At 44.6% G+C, this 20,318-nt stretch overlaps 1 protein-coding gene across 7 annotated transcripts in view; it reads right to left on the bottom strand.

Moving 5' to 3' along the window:
- LOC142501352 (semaphorin-4E-like) overlaps positions 1 to 20,318 on the bottom strand; it is a 44,194-nt gene that overhangs the window by 23,520 nt on the left and 356 nt on the right. For 2 of the 7 annotated variants that reach the window (XM_075611171.1, XM_075611165.1), the window contains exons 2-5: positions 6,679 to 6,916; positions 5,257 to 5,402; positions 2,842 to 2,904; positions 502 to 600 (exon numbers count right to left, since the gene is read on the bottom strand). In XM_075611171.1, coding sequence (XP_075467286.1) covers positions 502 to 600; positions 2,842 to 2,904; positions 5,257 to 5,402; positions 6,679 to 6,775 — 405 coding nt within the window. In that variant the 5' untranslated portion in view covers positions 6,776 to 6,916. Of the gene's footprint in view, positions 1 to 501; positions 601 to 2,841; positions 2,905 to 5,256; positions 5,403 to 6,084; positions 6,189 to 6,678; positions 6,917 to 7,325; positions 7,397 to 20,318 lie in introns of those variants that run through there. The other 5 variants (XM_075611167.1, XM_075611168.1, XM_075611169.1 and 2 more) reach the window with 5 other exon arrangements.

The following is a 20,318-nucleotide window of genomic DNA, read 5'->3' as shown; positions in this document are numbered from 1 at the left end:
CCAGGAGTGATGTCACGTCCGCCATCACTTACTTCCGCCTCAATCAACTACATTCACGCCACTAAAGAAATTTCACTTAAAAAATGGAAAATATGTGAAGGCAACTCATTTTAAATCAAAATGCTTTTGTATGTGGCACTGCAGTCATAAACTTGTTTTCCAATCCCCCAAGAAAATTTTTACTATACAATCAGATTTTTCCACGAGGGTAGGCCTTGTGGGTTAGAACAAATGTATATATCCAGCAATATCATAATTACATTTCCATGAGGTTTTTAAAATCTTGTTTCTTAAAAAAAAAAAAATGAGAGGCAATGACAATATTACTCTCTTTACATGGAAATTATGATGCATGCTAATAATGTCGGAAAAGTGAACAGCTCTGAAAGTTACTTATCAATTAGTCACAATGTGCGATTACTCTAACCATGGGGAAGGTACATATATTCCAAAATAAGCTACTTAGAAACAAGGAACCATTAAAGACTGCACACTACTTACCATATAATCACAAGTTGGGTGAAAAGCATTTGTTCCACACACATAAAGTCTAGAATTATTGAGCTTATGAAGTAGGAGGATGTAATTTCGACACTCTGCCTACACATTGGAAAATAAGAATTCTTGCATTGTTCTTTTGTACTTGTTTTCAAAACAGTGACACAAATATACTCATTTATACATATATCTATTTGGTGAAGGAAGGCATGTCGGTGTTCATAAAAGCATGTATCTAAAACATGTCAATCAAAGCAGCATTGCTACTTAGTCGTACAGAAGATACATTTTTGCAATCGATATATTACTCTGATATATTGTATGTGTGCTATAATGATAGAGATTAACACGTATAAGGCTACGCTTATAGTGCCGGCGACGTCAGGCTACGGTCGCTGGAAAAATCAAATTGGAGATGACGTCCAGCGATCGCGACCAAGTCGTCGTTCCGTCGCGCTTACTATAAGCGCACGCGATGGCGGCAATGCATGCTTTGACGCTATGCTGTCACCGGCACTATAAGCTCAGCCTTAGTCTTGTTTCCTAACGTTTATTAATTTCTAACAGATTGCTCATTTGTAACTTCTGTATTCGCCCCATGTACTCAAAATTCCATTGAAACAGCAAAACATGTACGTACGTAGCTGTTACAGAATTACAGCTTGAAGTAGGGGGTCTGTGGCGCTGAACTGTGTTTATTTCAGCTCCAGGGACCCCCTGCTTTCTCAGATACTTACCTCTGTAGGGGGGGGGCAGTATCTACAGCCAGAGAACTTGTGTACCTAACGAAATGGCGGCGTTTAAATGTCCCGGAACACACTGGCTTTAAACTCAAGATAGATACGAGCACCCCCTACGGAGGTATATCTGGAAGCAGGAGGTCCCTGTAACTGAAATTAACACAGTTCAGTTTCAGAGACCCCCTGCTTCAAACCTGTAATAAAAAATAAAAATCGCACAGTACTACGTTTTACAATTTTAACGTGACTTTACGTGATGCTAACCCACGTTAACTTCACGTTAAGCCACAGCGTGTATCTTCAAAGGTCAGTAACATAACGTTAAGTCATGTTTTATCCCATAAACAGCATTGGGTTACCTACAGTATAACGGCCGTTAGTGATAAGATACAAAATACGTGTTTATCCTAACATCTCAGCCACAAGTTAAGTTGATTAAGTCATACCTAATCTTAGTGTTTCACCCATTCAGACCCTGAAAAAAGTATTTTGCTGAAGGAGAGAAAGAGAGATAGACCGGACATCGTTCTATATGTAATTAATTTTGTGGATACCCTGTTCCTGCTGTTTTAGGCAATGTCCTGTTATGAACCATGATTTAAACAGAACTTTGTAGATGCAGCCCTTTGGTGGACTACATCAGCGATGCGCAAACTGGGGGGCGCAAAATTATTGAGGGGGATGGGGGCCCGGGTGGTTGCAGGGGCACCGTGCTCTCCCCCCCCTTACCCCCCCCCCCCCAAGGCATTTAAATTAATGCCGGGGGATCACGTGAGGCCGCTGCAACTTCACTTACCTTCTCTTCGGCGACATGTCGCAATGTCAAAGCAGCATCAAATAACACCGCAACGTCATTTGACGCTGGAGAGGAGGTAAGGGAGGGGGGGCGCGAACAGCGAGGGAAGCAAGAGGGGGGGGGGGGGCGCGAGCAGGAAAGATTGCGCAGCGCTGGACTACATAATTCTCACTATCTTCCTTATCTTTGTGCATTGCAGAGTCCCTAGAAGTAGCCTTACTTCTATGTAAACCGGAAATGTGAAAAGCTTTAAGAAAAAAGTGTAAGTTCAAAAAGGAACAAGAAATCCTTCACTGCCAGCGTTACTTTGCAATGCATTACTGGCTGATGTAAATCTGGCAAAGAAGTTGTGCAGAGCTTCTACTCATGCAGAACATCCGCTTTGCTTTTAGTTTTTTTTGTTTTACAAGAATGTTGATGAGGAAGATTTGGGAATCCTACATTTTGATCCTGAGACACAGGAAGATAAAGCGACTTTCTGGAGATCTCAAGGAGCTGAGGTCAGGATTTAAACCAGGTTTGAGAAATCTAAACAATGCAAAATTTCTGTCCTATTGCCTTCAGCAATCTAAATATTGATGAGGTCCCTAGCACTTATAGTTTATCCGTCAGTGTTTCACAATATCTGGTGACATGTTGAAAAGCAATATGACTTTTCTACCCTGGTTCCAAACACTGTGTTGGGTTACCCATTTTAAACTGGACCAATGATGTATATTACATTCATTGACTTTAAAAACTATCAATGACTCTCCCCTCTACTTGCAGTGTTTAAAATTGATTTCACAGCACCAATTTTGCTCATACTTCCTTGTCTTTGCCTCTCCGCGTACACTCCTGTTGCCTCTCATCTGTCACCATCCAGTGCTCCTGGAATCAAATCAATAAATGTACCAGCAATAAGATAGCAGCATAATGTTATTTTTAATTGAAAAAAAACAAACAAACAAGAACACAAATTGCAAGTTGCAAGCCATGCAAGTATGGCTAAATACAACTGAACAGTGACTTTGAAGTCATGCACACAAACAAAACACAAAACAGAGATGTGACCATGAACAAATGTAAAGGGATATTTTTTTATTGCGCCAGAGGTGCCATGGATGAAAAGCACTGTCTTACAGGCCCCTTTAACAGCAAAGGGGTTTCTTTCATCAGTGCTTACAATTTTCAATTTGTCCCAGTATCTGCAGAGATCACACAGGTGCTCTTCATATTAAAACTAAACAGCCAATGTGGAGCTGACCTACTGCAATCAATCAAAGTTTCTATGCCTCAGTGCCCCAACCATTGCCATACATATTCCAACAACAGGCCAATCTCTCTTCTCCCAATACTAGCCAAAGTCATGGAAAAAATGTGTCCACTCCAAATTAAGCGATTACTATATAAAGACCAATTTCCTTAGCCAATTCCAATCTGGCTTTCGCTCCAAGCACTCCACGGTAACTACCCTCCTAAAAGTTTGCAATGAGATTCTGTGTGCAATGGAACTGGGACAACTCACTAGAGCAATATGCCTAGATTTTGCAAAGGCTTTTCATACTGCTGATCATGTTATCTTGTTTAACAAGCTTCAGTGCTCTGGAATAGGGGAACAAGCCTTAAACTGGTTTCACTCCTATCAGGTAGATCCCAATATGTGTCTCTCGGGCTCTAACGCCACCTCCTTGGAATGCGGGGTTCCGCCAGGCTCTGTTCTGGGCCCCTTCTTTTCAGTCTTCAATGATCTACTTACAGCTTGTAAGGGAGCTTCAATACACATGAATGCGGCTGACAATCTTATATGCACACAGCCCTCGCCTCTCTGACCTTGGACACGTATTTCAATCTGATGTCTCAAGACTTGAAAACTGGATTTCCCAAAACAAACTGTTTTTAAACACTGACAAAAAACTGTAACAATGGTATTTGGGATGAAGGCTAAATTTCTAAAGCTACCAATGACCGAACTAAATATCAGAACCAACCCTGACATGTTGTAGCCCCTGACACTAGATTTAAATATCTGGGCATATGGTTTGATTCCCATTTAACATTTGGGTTCCATATTTATACTCTTACATCCAAAACCTATGCAAAACTAGGTGTACTTTATACACAAATCCTCCCTAAACCAGCAGATGCAAATACCAATTATAGTCTATGGGGACATAGTACTGTATATGGAACAGCACACCAAACCTACCTTAGCAAACTAAACACCCTCTACAACTCAATATGCCGCTTTGTCCTACAATCTAACTACAAAACACATTGCTGCAAAATGCTCCAAGAACTAGATTGGATATCACTTGAGTCCAGGCGCAAAGTAAATTTTTCCGGTTTGGACGTCAAATACTTTCTGGACACGCTACCCACCTATCTGAACAAGCTCCTCCCCCTACCACATGCAACACTTTTCACCTGAGATCCGACTCCAAAAGACTTTTCACGGTCTCAAGGTTCAACAGGGAATCCACTAGCTCCTTCTGTTACCGTGCACGTCATGTCTGGAACAACCTTCCAGAGGCAATCAAATCTGCCACCAGTCTAAGTTGTTTCAAGACTTCAGCTGCCTCACACTTTAATCTTGTCTGTAATTGTTACATACGCCCATAACATTAATCTCTAACTGTCCAGGAAAAATCTTTAAATATAAAGTATAACCTCTATTCATTTAATGTAACAGAACTCTTTGCTCAAGACATACTTGAAAATGAGAAACAACTGTCAATGTATTATTTCCTGGTAAAATATTTATTTAAAAAAAACAAAGTTTCAAATGATGCATGCTCTTTACCTGTACAATGCAAGAAGCCCTGCAATGCACTTTTGTCAATGCCTTTGTGGTTGAAAGGGTTAACTATTTATCCTAAGGAGGACACCAAGTGCACGATAAACTAGTCAACCACATCTACATTCCGATTACATTAACCATTGAAAAGCATGCGGCGCGATTATGAATTGTTCGAAAATGTATATTCGAGCAACAAAGAGTGGTTTTGCTCTTTTGTTCCAAGGTTATTTGGCCAACTATCTTCATTAAATAATGCTTCTTAGAAATAGATACAATTGATTTATTTTCTATGTAAAACTTTTTAAAAATTAGGATTTGGGCAGCAGCCACAGATAAGTAAATGTATCCTAATGTGACCAGTGGCATTTTTAATCTGGCATCGTCTTTATTGAAAGTTGGCACATACATCATTTAAAGGGTGTTAAAAGGCTACTTTGGCTTACATTGTACAATTCTTTGGAGATATTATTCATGTCAACGCCAAAAATAGCTTCCCTGGCTCCAATGAACAGAGTATTCCTTTCTTCACTGATCAACAATGTCGAAAAATTGGCAAATCCTTCTTTCATAAATGCTTTTATATTACCATCTGAAAAGATGAGTTATTTGAAAGACATAGGTATAAAAGTCACCTTTTTTTAAAATCAACATGTCCAATTGCTATCCTGATTATAAGCTGCCCCATAGAACCGACCAACTAACTGTACATCAGGGCACTTCAACTTGCATCCCGGGGGCCGAACTCTTGGAGTGGCCCCTGGACTGTCAGACCCTGCTAATTTCATTGCAGTTAAGTGCAATTTTTCATTTTGAAACTCGCTTATAAGCATGGTTAATATAAATATTATACTGATAATATAGATGATTGCAAAACAGAAATATAATATTTTTAGGTCTTCTTAAATTACAGTACATTGCACTTGTGCCTCTCCTATTTGTAATTTTTTCCCCGATCTGGCCCCTCTGGAAAACTAGTTGACGAGTACTGCTGTAAATCATTAATATTTATCCTACCCAGTCGAGATAGGTGGCATGCACCAGCGTTAATCATACATTAATGTTATCCCTCAGTAAAACACAATTTCACATCACTACTGTTTATTTTCTTATTCAAAAACTAATGCAAAAGATTTGTCAGCTGCAATGTCCCCCACCTTCAGTCAAAGTAACTAAAATCCACAAGTATATAAAAACCTTACATAAAATATTTAATTACTAAAAATGAATAATAAAAAAAAGAGATGAAAAACAAAAGAACAAGACCCAATCACATAACGCAGGTGGCCAGATGAAGAGGTCAGTTTCCAAAACGTCCTTAATCATGTTCTAATGAAGGGTCTCAAATGCCAGCACGTTCTCAGTATTTGTTCTTGGACTGAGGGTAAAGAACTGTTAATAATTAAACAATTTCACTTGTTTTTTTGGGGGAGCTTTCAACTTTGGTATCCTTTGGTCAGAGGAAATATAAAAAATATATTTGCGAAATATACGATACAAGAATATATTGTTGACATGTGCTGTGTTCCAACATGAAATGTGTGAAACTTTTGCCAGAGGTTGCGAACCACGTAAAACAGGCCCTTCTTTTGTTATGAGCCGCCGCCTAAGTAGCGAGATATGTGTAATGCTGAGACTATAAATAGGACACACACCATATTTCGCTCACTGTCTAGTGACATTTTGCTGAAAGCTTGCAAAACAGTGCTACTGCAATGTGAAGGAACTATAGGTACTAACCCGATGTCCAGTGCACTGAAGCTTGTAATGCTGGGCATGTTTTCCAATCTATATCAGTTTGTACTATTTGCAAAAATAATTATAACAAGTTGCTGTGCAGATTTAAACAACAGGTAACTAAGACTTACTGCGAAAGTAGACTGTTTTTCGTGGTACGTAGTTTGGGATAAATGCTTGTACCACGTGCCACAAATTGAAAATGAAATAAACACTTTTTGCATTCATTTTCCAAATGTATTGTCTTTTTCTCCTTTTTTTACACAATCACACTAAATGGTTTTTCCAAAGTGAGTATCTCAAGTACTTTAGGCGTTAATTTGATTCCAGTAGCTTTGTACTTCAAAATGAAGATCCGTTGTATCTGTCCTAGAAGGGATTACAGATCAGTATTAATGACAGCACATTAGACAGATCAGGAATCAGTGCTGGGATATCACACAAGAATGTCCAGTTCTGTTTTGAGCCAGCAGGATTATGCGTGGAAGTTATTAGAAGCCACTGAACTAATCATCACTCAAATGTTATGAATGCATTCAAATGTTAAAACAGCGCTTTAGAATGTTACAATTATTCCCAATTCATCAGTGAATTCAATTTACATTCTTGTTTATAAGCAATTTGGCTTAAACCAAGACCAAGTTTTTGAATACATTTATTGGGTTACTGCAACATATCACTTACGTGATAAGTCAAGTGATAACTTTATGTTATGTTTCTGTGAGCATTGCCTACTTACAGCATTAAAATTCCCAAGCACTATTTACATTCCACTTACCCCAAGTTGTCTATGTAAATTTGGGATAGTCCTGGTTTAAGCTTCAGTGATCTCGCCAAGATTTTGGCCTTCTTATTTTGTAGGGAGAAAGACACGGTTACAAAACTAAAAATGCTAACGTATAGAATGTTCTAAGTGCAGAAAGTGAACCATTGTAGTTTTGAATATACTTGGCAGACACGGAGCACTTCTAAAATAAATTACACGTATACAACACATTTTTTGAAGGGAACCTTCCCTGCTGGCACCTACAGAGTTTTGATAGGAAAATCCCTTGTGTTGTAACAAAATTCCATAACGGAAGTGACGTCACTGCAGGCAGAAAAGGCCATCAGTGACGTCAGGGGAGGGAGAAAAAAGACACTGACAGACAACACACACACACACAATTCACAGTTACTATAAATATAGAAGTGCAAATAGCTAAAACACGCGTGCTAAGTAAAACTTCTTTGCGTTTTGGCACTGAAATTGTGTTTTGATTTTTTATTAAAAACATCACAAATACAATTACTGTGACAAAATAGTGACAAAAGACAAAAGTTTCACTTAAAATGTGCGTGCACGGCGCACAAGCACACACCTTTTTTGTATAAATACAGAGCTCATTACATGAACTGCAACCACTGCTAATGTCTCACTGGTACAATCATCACTCAAATCATTGGACTCAGTTACAGTAGATTTTAAAAACACAACTTCTTTCTGATTTCATGAAAGTTCTGTGCTAGGGGGGGAATGTTAAAAAGGTTGGAGGAGAGTTTAAACTAGCATGGAGGATGGAGGGGGGAGGGGAATGAAACAGATAACGAACTAAATACAATAGAAGAGGAAACAAGGGGTTTTGAAGGTAGAATGAGGGCAAGTGCGAGTTTGACAAGCAGTGAGACACCGATAGTACATACAGATAATACTGCGAGGATTCGCCATCCTAGTGGCTGGAAACCATCTCCTCACCTAAAACCTTCAACCATGACAGGCACCCAGGATGCGCGATGTCGCGATGGTCCAGCTACACTCGCGCAATCAGTCTGCCCTCCCGCGGGTTCCACTTCCATTCTCCATCCCCGCACTAACGTGCGGCGGGCTCGTTCGGCCAGCCTTCCCTCTGGGTTCATCCCCAGTCTCCGCCCCCGCTCTAGTCGCGAGCATACACGGTGTGGGAGTGATGCGCGCACTAGTCTCCACCACCTGACCCCGATGACGCGAGCGTGTCAACGCACCCTTGAACCCGCCTCCAGACTTTGGGCGCGTTCGGCAGATGGACATGCGCAGTGCGCAAGCAACATGCGACCGAGTCGCCATCCTTCCACGTTGGGGACGCACACGGGACATAACACTGCCTCTGCACTCAATCACGCTGCACAATAGGGCGCACCTGTGTGATCCAGCAGCCTATCGGATCTTGTTCCATTGCTCCGCCCCGGCTTACCATTGGAAGGGAGTCTCATAAATACCTGCTTAGCCCTGAGACTCATTGCTGAGCATAAACTTGTGTGTGACACCGTGCCTTGCTGCATTCTGCCTTGTGATTCCTGCCTTTTATCTGCCTGCCTTGTTCCTGTTGCTGCCGAACCTGCTACGTTCATTGGACCCTGCACCTCTCTTCTCCTGACACGGCTTACGTACGACTACTCTGAATTCCCCAACCCTGATCTCGGTATCCTCACTACGACTACGCTGCTATCTCCAGTCCTGACCTCGGCTAGTACCCCAACGATCCGCTACTCTCCAGTCCAGACCCGGCAAGTACTTTCTACTACTCTACACTCCTGTGGGTTGGCGTTATATAATTTCCAACCTCAGCACCGCGGTCGCGCTTCATTTGTGGTGAGCTACGCGTTACAAATACTGTACTAGAAAACTTCTAAAGACTAAACCAAGTTGGAGCAGAAAGGAAGGAGATGATAAGATAATAGTAAAGGCTGAAAAAAACCTGAAATGCATGCTTGCTAATGCAAGAAGCCTGACAGATAAAATAGGGGAGCTTGAATTAATAGCTACAAGGGAGCAGTATAATATCATAGGCATTACTGAAACATGTTAGGATGAAACGCATGACTGGGCAGTTAATTTAGAGGGTTATTCCCTTTTTCGGAAGGATCGAGCAAATAGAAGAGGAGGTGGAGTATGTTTATATGTTAAACCGGATCTAAAACCTATAATAAGGGAAGATGTTTACGAAGGGAATGATCAAAATGTGGAGACCTTGAAGATAGAAATTAGCAGTGGAGGTAAAAGTATAAAGAAAATGTTTGTATGGATATGCTATAAACCACCAAATCTCGGTGAGATCAAGGAAGCTAAAATACTTTTGCAAATGGAGAAGGCATCAAAACTGGGTCATGTTTGCATAATGGGTGATTGTAATTATCCAGACATAGATTGAGATTAGCATTACAACAAAAGGAAACAGTTTTTTGGGGGTGCTTAAAGACAATTATATGACCCAAATTCTTGAGAAACCAACCAGGAGAGGGGCAATACTGGATTTGGTCATATCAAACAATGTAGAAGTAATAACAAATATCCAAGTCCTGGAACATTTGGGTAACAGTGATCATAACATGGTCTCATTTGAAATAAATGATCAAAAAATAGATTACTTGGGTTCAACAAAGACCTTAAACTTTAGAAAAGCAGATTTTAATAAACTGAGGGCTAATCTACAAGTAATACATTGGAATTATGTTTTTGCAGGGAAAAATGTAGAAGATAAATGGGCAGTCTTTAAAACATTGTTGGAAAAGTACACTCATCAGTGTATACAGTTGCGTAATAAGAATAAAGAAATAAGTCAAAATCAATGTGGCTAAATAAACAGGTAGAGGAGAAAATGGACAAGAAGGGACAGAGGCATAGTATCAGAATTATAAGCAATGTAACTAAAATTGCAAAAGGATAATCAAATTAGCAAAAATGGATAATGAAAAAAAAAGAATTGCAACAGAAGGCAAGATCAACCCTAAAAAGTTCTTTAAGTACCTTAATAACAAAAAAATGAGAAAATAAAATATAGGACCCTTTCAGTGTGAGATGGGCAGAGAGATTATTGGAGAAAAGGAAAAAGCAGAGGTATTAAACAAATTCTTTGCCTCTGTGTTTACCAGGGAAGAATCAATTTCAATAGTAGTGCCGCAGGAGGAAGCCACGACCTCCATATTAATGAACAATTGGTTAACTGAGGAAGAAGAAGTTCATAAGCGGCTTGAAAAAATTAAAGTAAATAAGGCACCTGGCCCCGATGGTATACATCCAAGAGTTCTCAAGGAGTTAAGTTCAGTAATAGCCAAACCATTATATTTAATATTCAAGGACTCCATACCACAAGATTGGTGTAAAGCAGATGTGGTTCCTATATTTAAAAAGGGAGCTAGATCACAACAGGGAATTACAGACCTGCAAGCCTGACTTCAATAGTGGGGATACTACTTGAAGGTTTAATACAGGATAATATTCAGGAATACCTAATGGAAAATAAAATCATTAGTAATAGTGAGCATGGATTTATGAAGGATAGGTCATGCCAAACTAACCTTGTTTCTTTGAGGAGGTAAGTAGGAATTTAGACCAAGGTAATGCAGTTGATGTGGGCATAGCAAAAAAACGAATATCAGCTCCAGAAGAAAAACGGTAAGTGAAATCAAATAACAGTCTTTTAAATTGATAATAGCAATGTCCGGTACATACAAGTATAGATGCAGGGAGAGGGGAGAAAAACCAAGGGGTTAAGCAAGGTATAAGAAGCGGGGTACTTAGAGAGGTTGGATTCCCACCAAGCTGTGTGACCCCCTGAGAAGCTTCACCCTACCCCCGTCTCCTTCCAAATGAAGTGGTGTAGAGCCGCACGCTCACAAGGTGTCACCACTAATCCATTCCTCCCGCAACAATGGTGAAACCAGTGGTGTCCTCCGATCCAGGCAGCAACAGAAACAAAAAATGATCGAGTGGACTACCGCTTGCTATGAAAAGAAGTTGGGGAACTCACCAACAAAGCGCCATAGTGGGCGTGAAACATGTGGGAGGAGGAGTTTTGTCATTTTATGTAGTTTTCATTAAAGACTTGTTTAACCACCATTCTGTTGAGTTCTCCAACTTCTTTTCATAGCAAGTGGTAGTCCACTCGATCATTTTTTGTTTCTAATGCAGTTGATGTGGTCTACTTAGATTTTGCAAAAGCTTTGATACGGTTCACACAAGCGGTTGGTGTACAAAATAAAGCAAATTGGACTCAGTAATAATGTATGCACCTGAATTGAAAACTGGTTGAAGGATAGACAACAGAGGGTTGTCATAAATTGAACTTTTTCAGGTTGGGCTAGGGTCGTGAGTGGAGTACCTCGGGGATCAGTACTGGGACCCCTGCTTTTTACCTTGTTTATTAATGACCTTGAAGTTGGTATCGAGAGCAAAGTCTCCATCTTTGCTGATGATACTAAATTGTGTAAGGTAGTAGAATCAGAGCAGGATATAATTTCTCTCCAGAAGGACTTGGAGAGACTGGAAACGTGGGCAGGTAAATGGCAGGTGAGATTTAATACAGATAAATGTAAGGTTATGCATTTGGGATGCAAGAATAAACTGGCGACTTACACATTCAATTTGGATAAATTGGGGTAATCCTTGATGGAGAAGGATTTAGGAGTGCTTGTAGACAGCAGGCTTAGGCTGCGCTTATAGTGCCTGCGACGCGACATCGCTTCAAAACAAAACAACTGACTCAGTCACCAGCGATTATAGTAAGCGCGACAGAGCAACCAAAAATTTGGAAGCAAGTTAAATTTGATTTTTTTACAGTCTGTCGCCACATGTGACTGTCTGTAAACCAATCAATGACCCTGTCGCTCGCGACGTCGCTGCAAATTGAATTACAACTTTCGCTACTGGCGACGGCTGACGTCATCGGTCTCGTCGCCAGCACTATAAGCGCGGCCTTAGCAATAGTGCCCAAAGTCATGCTGTAGCTGCAAAGGCAAACAAGATCTTAGCTTGCATTAAACGGGCAATGGATGGAAGAGACGTAAACATAATTATGCCCCTTTACAAAGCATTAGTAAGACCACACCTTGAATATGGAGTACAATTTTGGGCACCACTCCTTAGAAAATACATTATGGAACTAGAGAGAGCGCAGAGAAGAGCCACCAAATTAATAAAGGTGGATGGACAATCTATGTTATGAGGAGAGGCTAGCTATATTAGACGTATTTACATTAGAAAAGAGGCGTCTAAGAGGGGATATGGTAACTATATACAAATATAGTCGGGGACAGTATAAGGAGCTTTCAAATGAACTATTCATCCCAAGGACAGTACAAAGGACTCAGGGGTATCCCTTAAGGTTGGAGGAAAGGAGATTTCACCAGCAACAAAGGAAATGGTTCTTTACAGTAAGGGCAGTTAAAATGTGGAATTCATTACCCATTGAGACAGTGATGGCAGATACAATAGATTTGTTCAAAAAAAGGTTGGACATTTTTTTAGAAAGGAAAGGTATACAGGGATATACCAAATAAGTATACATGGGAAGAATGTTGATCCAGAGATTAATCTGATTGCCAATTCTTGGAGTCAGGAAGGAATTTATTTTTCCCCTTATGAGATATCATTGGATGATATGTCACTGGGGTTTTTTGTTTACCTTCCTCTGGATCAATAAGTAAGGATAGATATAGGATAAATGATCTGTTGTCTAAATTTAGCATAGATTGAACTTGATGGATGTACGTCTTTTTTCAACCTTATCTACTATGTAACTATATGTACCTATAACTGAATTAAGCAGAGAACAAACCCAGTCAGAAAGACCAGGAAATGTCACAGATTTAAATAATGGTTTGAAAAGACTTTCCAAGACTCAACTTGAAGCTTTATTATAGCTAAAAAAAATAATCATATATAAATATAGAACTCTGTGGTACTTGTCAGATACGCAAAAGGTTTTTTGCACACAAAAGTATAAAAATAAAATGCTTCGTTCATTTCTTGAAACCACAAAAGTTACAGAATATTGAGGATGATCTGGACAGTGAGAAGATAAAATTCCTCACAGGCCATCTGCTACTGCAGATTTTTCGCTCTTTCATTCATTTGATTTGATATGATTCTAACTAATACTTACAAAAATGCATGCTGCTGTCTTAATTAATGTTTGCTGTAGATTTTTTGTAAGCAATATTATTTCATTCTGTTCTTAAACGCAAGCACAAATACGGACGACCAGAAAAAAAGTGTGTGCTGAGCACACGCATTTCAAGTGAAACTTCTTTATCTTTTGTCACTGTTTTGTCAGTGGCGATATTTTTAATTAAAAAATCAAAACACAATTTCAGTGCCAAAACGCAAAGAAGTTTGACTTAGACCTCGTTCCCACTGCTCGCGGCGCGAACAATAGACGGCCCTCTATGGGGCCGGCCCCAGTCAGTGCGTGCGCGCACATGACCAAGCACGAGTGGCACGACCAGATTTTGGAAAGTCAAGATATTTGACTTTTGGCACGGCTGAGTGATGACCACGTCAGTGGCGGTTCAGCCAAAGAGGGCGAGCCAGCCACATGACGTCATGGCCGCCCCGCCCACCCCATCACTACTAGATTGCTCGGGCGGAGGGCGTGAGCGCCGCTAGGCACTCCGTTCCGCACACAACACGCTCACTGGGGCTGTAGCCTTAGAACGCGTGCAATCGGCACACAACCCGTTTTAGCTATTTGCACTTCTATATTTATAGTAACTGTGAATTCCTAGTGTGTGTGTGTGTGTGTCTCTGTGTGGTCTCCGTGGTGGTTGCTGCTGCTGCTCCTCCCAAAATCCGAGCCAGCGGTGAGCATGTGCGTCGAGCTTGCGGTACTGCGCATGCTTGCCGAGCCGGTGAGCACAGCACATGCGCGCCAAGCCGGCGTGCAGCCTCTTTTGCCCACAGTGACGCGCGCCAACTGCCTTTTTTGCCCACAGTGACGTTACTTCCCTTTCATTACTTTCGTCACCATGAAGGCAATTTGCTCCAGTGGAAATTTTTTTTTTTTTTTTACAAGTAGGTGCCAGCAAAGAAGTTTTACTTCAAAAATCATGGCAGCTCTGGTTTGGCTTGTGTTTGTAGCCTTAAAAATACGTGCTCTAATCCTTCATTAAAGCTGCAGTTCAGTCAATATCCTGCATGTGTGGTTTTTTAATAAATCAGTTCTGTAGTAAGAAAAAATACTTTTAGCATTTTCTGTTTTTAAAAAAAACAACTTTGAAAGACCAATTTTCTTGTATTCTATTTTAACAGCCATTTGCTAAGGCACTGCCCCTTCATGTCCTGTCACAAGCTCTGGCACACCCCTTTGTCAGCCCTGCCCTCCCTCTAGCACATGTCAGTGCAGGAGTGCTCATGAATATTCATGAGCTTCCACTGAGACACAGAAGCAGAAGTATAACATATGCCAGCTCTAATTATGTCACCAAATTTCGCCTATCAATACATGGAGAACGAATTGACCGGCAGCTATACAGTTCTTTAGATAATTAGAGATTGCACACATGAAACTATTGAAGTTAAAAAAATAAAAAAAAGACTGAACAGCAGCTTTAAGATGTGAAACAATCAAATAACTGATACGCAATACGGTTATAAAGTTCTGCACATTTATAAAGATTCTTTCCATCCACAAACATAGGCTTTTATTTCAGTGTTTCTGAAGCTCTTACAACTTTTCATAGGACCAATATTGACCAAAACATTAAATTTGATAGGGATCCAGGAACGACACTTGCTCTTAACATGTATGAACTGATAGCCATGCCCAAAAAATATTTCTGTTTTGTGTAATTCCTTTTAACTGTGGGTTTACTATTTTAAATTCAGAGTTTTAAGTCTTTCATAACATTCCACAGTTTTCCCACAAAGACTCATGCCTACACCCAAGGGTAGATTACTTAATTGTATCACCTCCCCTGTGAGGATTTGCTCTGCAGATAAGATCGCCGACAGACCAGAACACTCTCGACCCAACTAAGATGGTCACCAAAACAGGAAGTCAGTCTCTCTCTGACCGATTAAAGCCCTCGAGCAGTGCAGACAAATAGCAGTCAGTTGCTCCCAACCAGTGCCCGTGCAAAGTATTGTTATACTGGGCGTGCTTTCTTGTTCTGTGGTTTCCCCTGTCCTTGCTATTGATCTTGTTTGTGACCTCTGCCTTGTACGCTGCCTGCCTCGACCCCAGAACCGACCATTCATGCCTGCCGTGACCCCGAACCCAACCATTCTTTGGTGTCGCCTGCCTCGACTCCGGAAACCAACGATTCTCACCTGCCGCAACCCCAAACCCAACTATATTCTTGCCTGCAACCTGCCTCGACCTGGAACCACTACCCATGAATTTCTAGGCCTTTGATCCAGGCCAAGGTCGGTGTATATCTTTCTACATTTGCCCTGCGGGTTCGTATCTTAATTTGCAGACACCAACGCTGCACGAGCAACGCAATGAACCTCGCAGAGGTAGTGAAAGCAATCACTAGTAAGGGTTAGCTCCCGGGGGCCCATGCCACTCGCCTGGCTATGTTGGGCCAGAAGCTGGACACCTTCACCTCTACGCTTCAGCGCATCCAGGTCAGTTCTAGTCCCTCCTACATCTGCGCCTTCGGCCGTGGTCCTAAGGGAACGCAGGATTACTACTCCATTCCATTATTGAGGTCTTCCCTCGGCCTGTAGAGGGTTCCTAAACGAGTGCCAAGTGCAGTTTCAAACGCAACCTTCATCGTTCTCTACCCATCGCTCTCGGGTGGCATGCATCTTCTCCCTCCTTACGGATGAGACTCTGCTGTGAGCGTCACACCTTTATGAAAACAACTCTCCCCTGCATGCAGACATGCTGACGGTCTGGAAGATCTTCGATACTCTCGGTCGTGTGGCCTCTGTCGAGTCAGCACTCCTTCAAATTAAGCAAGGCTCCCACACCATGGATTAATATGCGGTCGAGTTTAGGACCCTGGCAGCAGAGAGAAACTGGTACAAAGGAGCGCTTAAATCTGTAGTCTGTCAAAGGCTGAAAGGCGATCTAACCTGCAGAGTTCCTTGCTGATCTAGAGGGTCTGATCTCACTTTGCTTTTCCCTTGAATGAGGGCGATACGTCAGGAGTGAGAACGCTCTTGTGAGCTCTAGCTGGTTGTTAGCACAGTGTTTCCACCTGAGTAAGTCTGTGGAAGAGCACATGCAGTTGGGCAGTATACGCCTCACTGAACAGGAGAAGCACTGGCGCGCTACGGTTTTATGCTTCTACTGTGGCCAGAAGTGCCACATGGTACGACTTGCTTCCCCTCTTCCCTGCCACATTGTGGGGGTTAGTGGCACAATGGTTACACCACTGCGAGGGGGCCTGGGGCACGTTCCCCCGGCTAAGTCGGCACCTGTTCAGAAGGAATGTTCGGCTTGGACTTTAGGTTTATCTTGAAGATTGGGGGCAAGGCGAAATTAGAGATAGATATTATATTATATTATTATATATTAGAGATAGATATATATAGCGATATATATATATATACTAGCTGAGAGCCCCGGCGTTGCCCGGGATGTTTGTGGTGTGGGTGTGGCATTTGGGTGGGGAGTGGTCCACGCGGCCCATGTGCGGTGGTAGTGCTGCTGTGGCTGTACTGATGGTGATTGTATTGGTGTGCTGATTTGGGAGGGTTTGGTGCTGATGTGGGTGTGCCGATGGGGGAGGTGCAAAGGTGGCGATGTGTGGGTGCTGATGGTGTTGATGGGGGCTGGGAATGGTGGGGAGCCGAGAATGCCAGTGTGCTGGGGGGGCATGGGATACCGGTGTGCTGATGTGGTGGTGCTGGGGTGTGTGTGTGTATACACGTGTGTGTGTATGTGTATACACGTGTGTGTGTATACACGTGTGTGTGTGTATACACGTGTGTGTGTGTATACACGTGTGTGTATACACGTGTGTGTGTGTATACACGTGTGTGTGTGTATACACGTGTGTGTGTGTATACAAGTGTGTGTATACACGTGTGTGTGTGTGTATACACGTGTGTGTGTGTATACACGTGTGTGTGTATACACATGTGTGTGTGTATACACGTGTGTGTGTATACACATGTGTGTGTGTGTATACACGTGTGTGTATACACGTGTGTGTGTGTATACATTGTGTGTGTGTATACATTGTGTGTATGTATATATTGTGTGTGTGTGTATACGTGTGTGTGTATACACATGTGTGTATACATGTTTGTGTGTGTGTATACATGTTTGTGTGTATACATTGTATGTGTGTGTGTGTGTGTGTGTGTGTGTGTGTGTATACACGTGTGTGTGTGTATACACGTGTGTGTGTGTATACGTGTGTGTGTGTGTGTATACACATGTGTGTGTGTACACATGTGTGTGTGTACACATGTGTGTGTGTACACATGTGTGTGTGTACACATGTGTGTGTGTGTACACATGTGTGTGTGTGTACACATGTGTGTGTGTGTGTACACATGTGTGTGTGTGTGTACACATGTGTGTGTGTGTGTGTGTACACGTGTGTGTGTGTGTGTGTACACGTGTGTGTGTGTGTACACATGTGTGTGTGTATACACATGTGTGTGTGTGTATACACGTGTGTGTGTGTGGGGGGGAGGTGGTGGGAAAGGGGGGGGGGTGCGGGGGAGGTGGTGGGAAGGGGGGGGGGTGCGGGGGAGGTGGTGGGAAGGGGGGGGAGGTGGTGGGAAGGGGGGGGGGGTGGGGGGAGGTGGTGGGAAGGGGGGGGAGGTGGTGGGAGGTGGTGGGAAGGGGGGGGAGGTGGTGGGGAGTTGGGAAGGGGGGTGGGGGAGGTGGGAAGGGGGGTGGAGGTGGTGAGAGGTTGTAAGGGGGGAGTGAAGGGAAGGTGAAGGGGGGGTGAAGGTGGGGGTGGAGGGGAGGTGAAGGGGAGGTGAAGGGGGGGGTGGAGGGGAGGTGAAGGGGGGGGGTGGAGGGGAGGTGAAGGGGAGGTGAAGGGGGGGGGGTGGAGGGGAGGTGAAGGGGGGTGGAGGGGAGGTGAAGGGGGGTGGAGGGGAGGTGAGGGGGGGGTGAAGGGGAGGTGAAGGGGGGGGTGGAGGGGAGGTGAAGGGGGGGGTGGAGGGGAGGTGAAGGGGGGGGGGGTGGAGGGGAGGTGGGGGGGGGTGAAGGGGAGGTGAAGGGGGGTGAAGGGGAGGTGGGGGGGTGAAGGGGAGTTCGGGGGGGGTGAAGGGGAGGTGGGGGGGGTGGGGGGGGTGAAGGGGAGGTGGGGGGGGGGGGGGGAAGGGGAGGTGGGGGGGGGTGAAGGGGAGGTGAAGGGGGGTGAAGGGAAGGTGGGGGGGAGGTCGGGGGGGGTGAAGGGGAGGTGGGGGGGGGTGAAGGGGAGGTGAAGGGGGGTGAAGGGGAGGTGGGGGGGGTGAAGGGGAGGTGGGGGGGGGTGAAGGGGAGGTGGGGGGGGTGAAGGGGAGGTGGGGGGGGGTGAAGGGGAGGTGAAGGGGGGTGAAGGGGAGGTGGGGGGGGTGAAGGGGAGGTCGGGGGGGGTGAAGGGGAGGTCGGGGGGGGTGAAGGGGAGGTGGGGGGGGGTGAAGGGGAGGTGAAGGGGGGTGAAGGGGAGGTGAAGGGGAGGTCGGGGGGGGTGAAGGGGAGGTGGGGGGGGGTGAAGGGGAGGTGAAGGGGGGTGGAGGGGAGGTGGAGGGGAGGTGAGGGGGGGGTGGAGGGGAGGTGAAGGGAGGTGAGGGGTGGGTGAGGGGAGGTGAGATGAAGGGGGGTGAGGGGAGGTGAAGGGGGGTGAGGGGAGGTGAAGGGGGGTGAGGGGGGGTGAGGGGAGGTGAAGGGGGGTGTGGGGAGGTGAAGGGGGGTGTGGGGAGGTGAAGGCCGCTCCCTCACCCGTCCGGCCGCTCACTCACCCGTTCGGCAGCTCCCTCACCCGTCCGGCCGCTCCCACGTGGAACTGAGGCGGGAGGCAGCTTGTTGTGGCCGGTCCCCCGCTGTGTCCCGGGCGCTCGCCGCTGACTGTAGCGGCGCCGGGGGGGGGGGGGGGAGGTGATTTGAAGGGGGGTGAGGGGTGGGTGAGGTGTGGGTGAAGGGGGGGGAGGTGATTTGAAGGGGGGTGAGGGGAGGTGAAGGCCGCTCACTCACCCGTCCGGCCGCTCCCATGTGGAACTGAGGCGGGAGTCAGCTTGTTGTGGCCGCTCCCCCGCTGTGTCCCGGGCACTCGCCGCTGACTGTAGCGGCGCCGGGGGGGGGGGGGGGAGGTGATTTGAAGGGGGGTGAGGGGTGGGTGAGGTGAGGGGTGGGTGAAGGGGGGGGAGGTGATTTGAAGGGGGGTGAGGGGAGGTGAAGGCCGCTCACTCACCCGTCCGGCCGCTCCCACGTGGAACTGAGGCGGGAGGCAGCTTGTTGTGGCCGCTCCCCCGCTGTGTCCCGGGCACTCGCTCCTCCGCTGACTGTAGCGGCGCCGGGGGGGGGGGGGGGGGGAGGCTGATTTCGGGGAGGAAGAGGCGGAGGCTCCGGCGGGTATGTGAGGGCCCCCCCCCCCCCGGGTTATACATGCTGCTAATGTACACCCCCCCCCCTACTGTGTGTGTGTGTGTGTGTGTGTGTGTGTGTGTGTGTGTGTGTGTGTGTGTGTGTGTGTGTGTGTGTGTGTGTGTGTGTGTGTGTGTGTGTGTGTGTGTGTGTGTGTGTGTGTGTGTGTGTGTCCGTGTGTGTGTGTATATCCCTGTGTGTGTGTTTTTGTCCCTGTGTGTCCTTTGGGCCGTCACTCCGCCTCAGGCCAATGAGAGGTGTGCGGGGGCGGCCCAAGGGACCAATGAGATTTCCCCTAGGGACACCGGACATCCAGCAGGCAGGCATGCATGCAGGCAGGCAGGCAAACATACAGTGCTTTCACTAATATAGTATAAGATAGAGAAAATATATATATATATATATATATATATATATATATTATATTAACTTGAGTATTTAAACATTGTGAAAATCAATATTAAATGATTTGTAGTTGTGTAAAGAGATAATTAAAA

The sequence above is a fragment of the Ascaphus truei genome, chromosome 8 (assembly GCF_040206685.1).
Source record: "Ascaphus truei isolate aAscTru1 chromosome 8, aAscTru1.hap1, whole genome shotgun sequence".
NCBI lineage: Eukaryota > Metazoa > Chordata > Amphibia > Anura > Ascaphidae > Ascaphus > Ascaphus truei.
The sequence above is the reverse complement of the archived record's forward strand: the minus strand, read 5'-3'. Positions and strand labels throughout refer to the sequence as shown.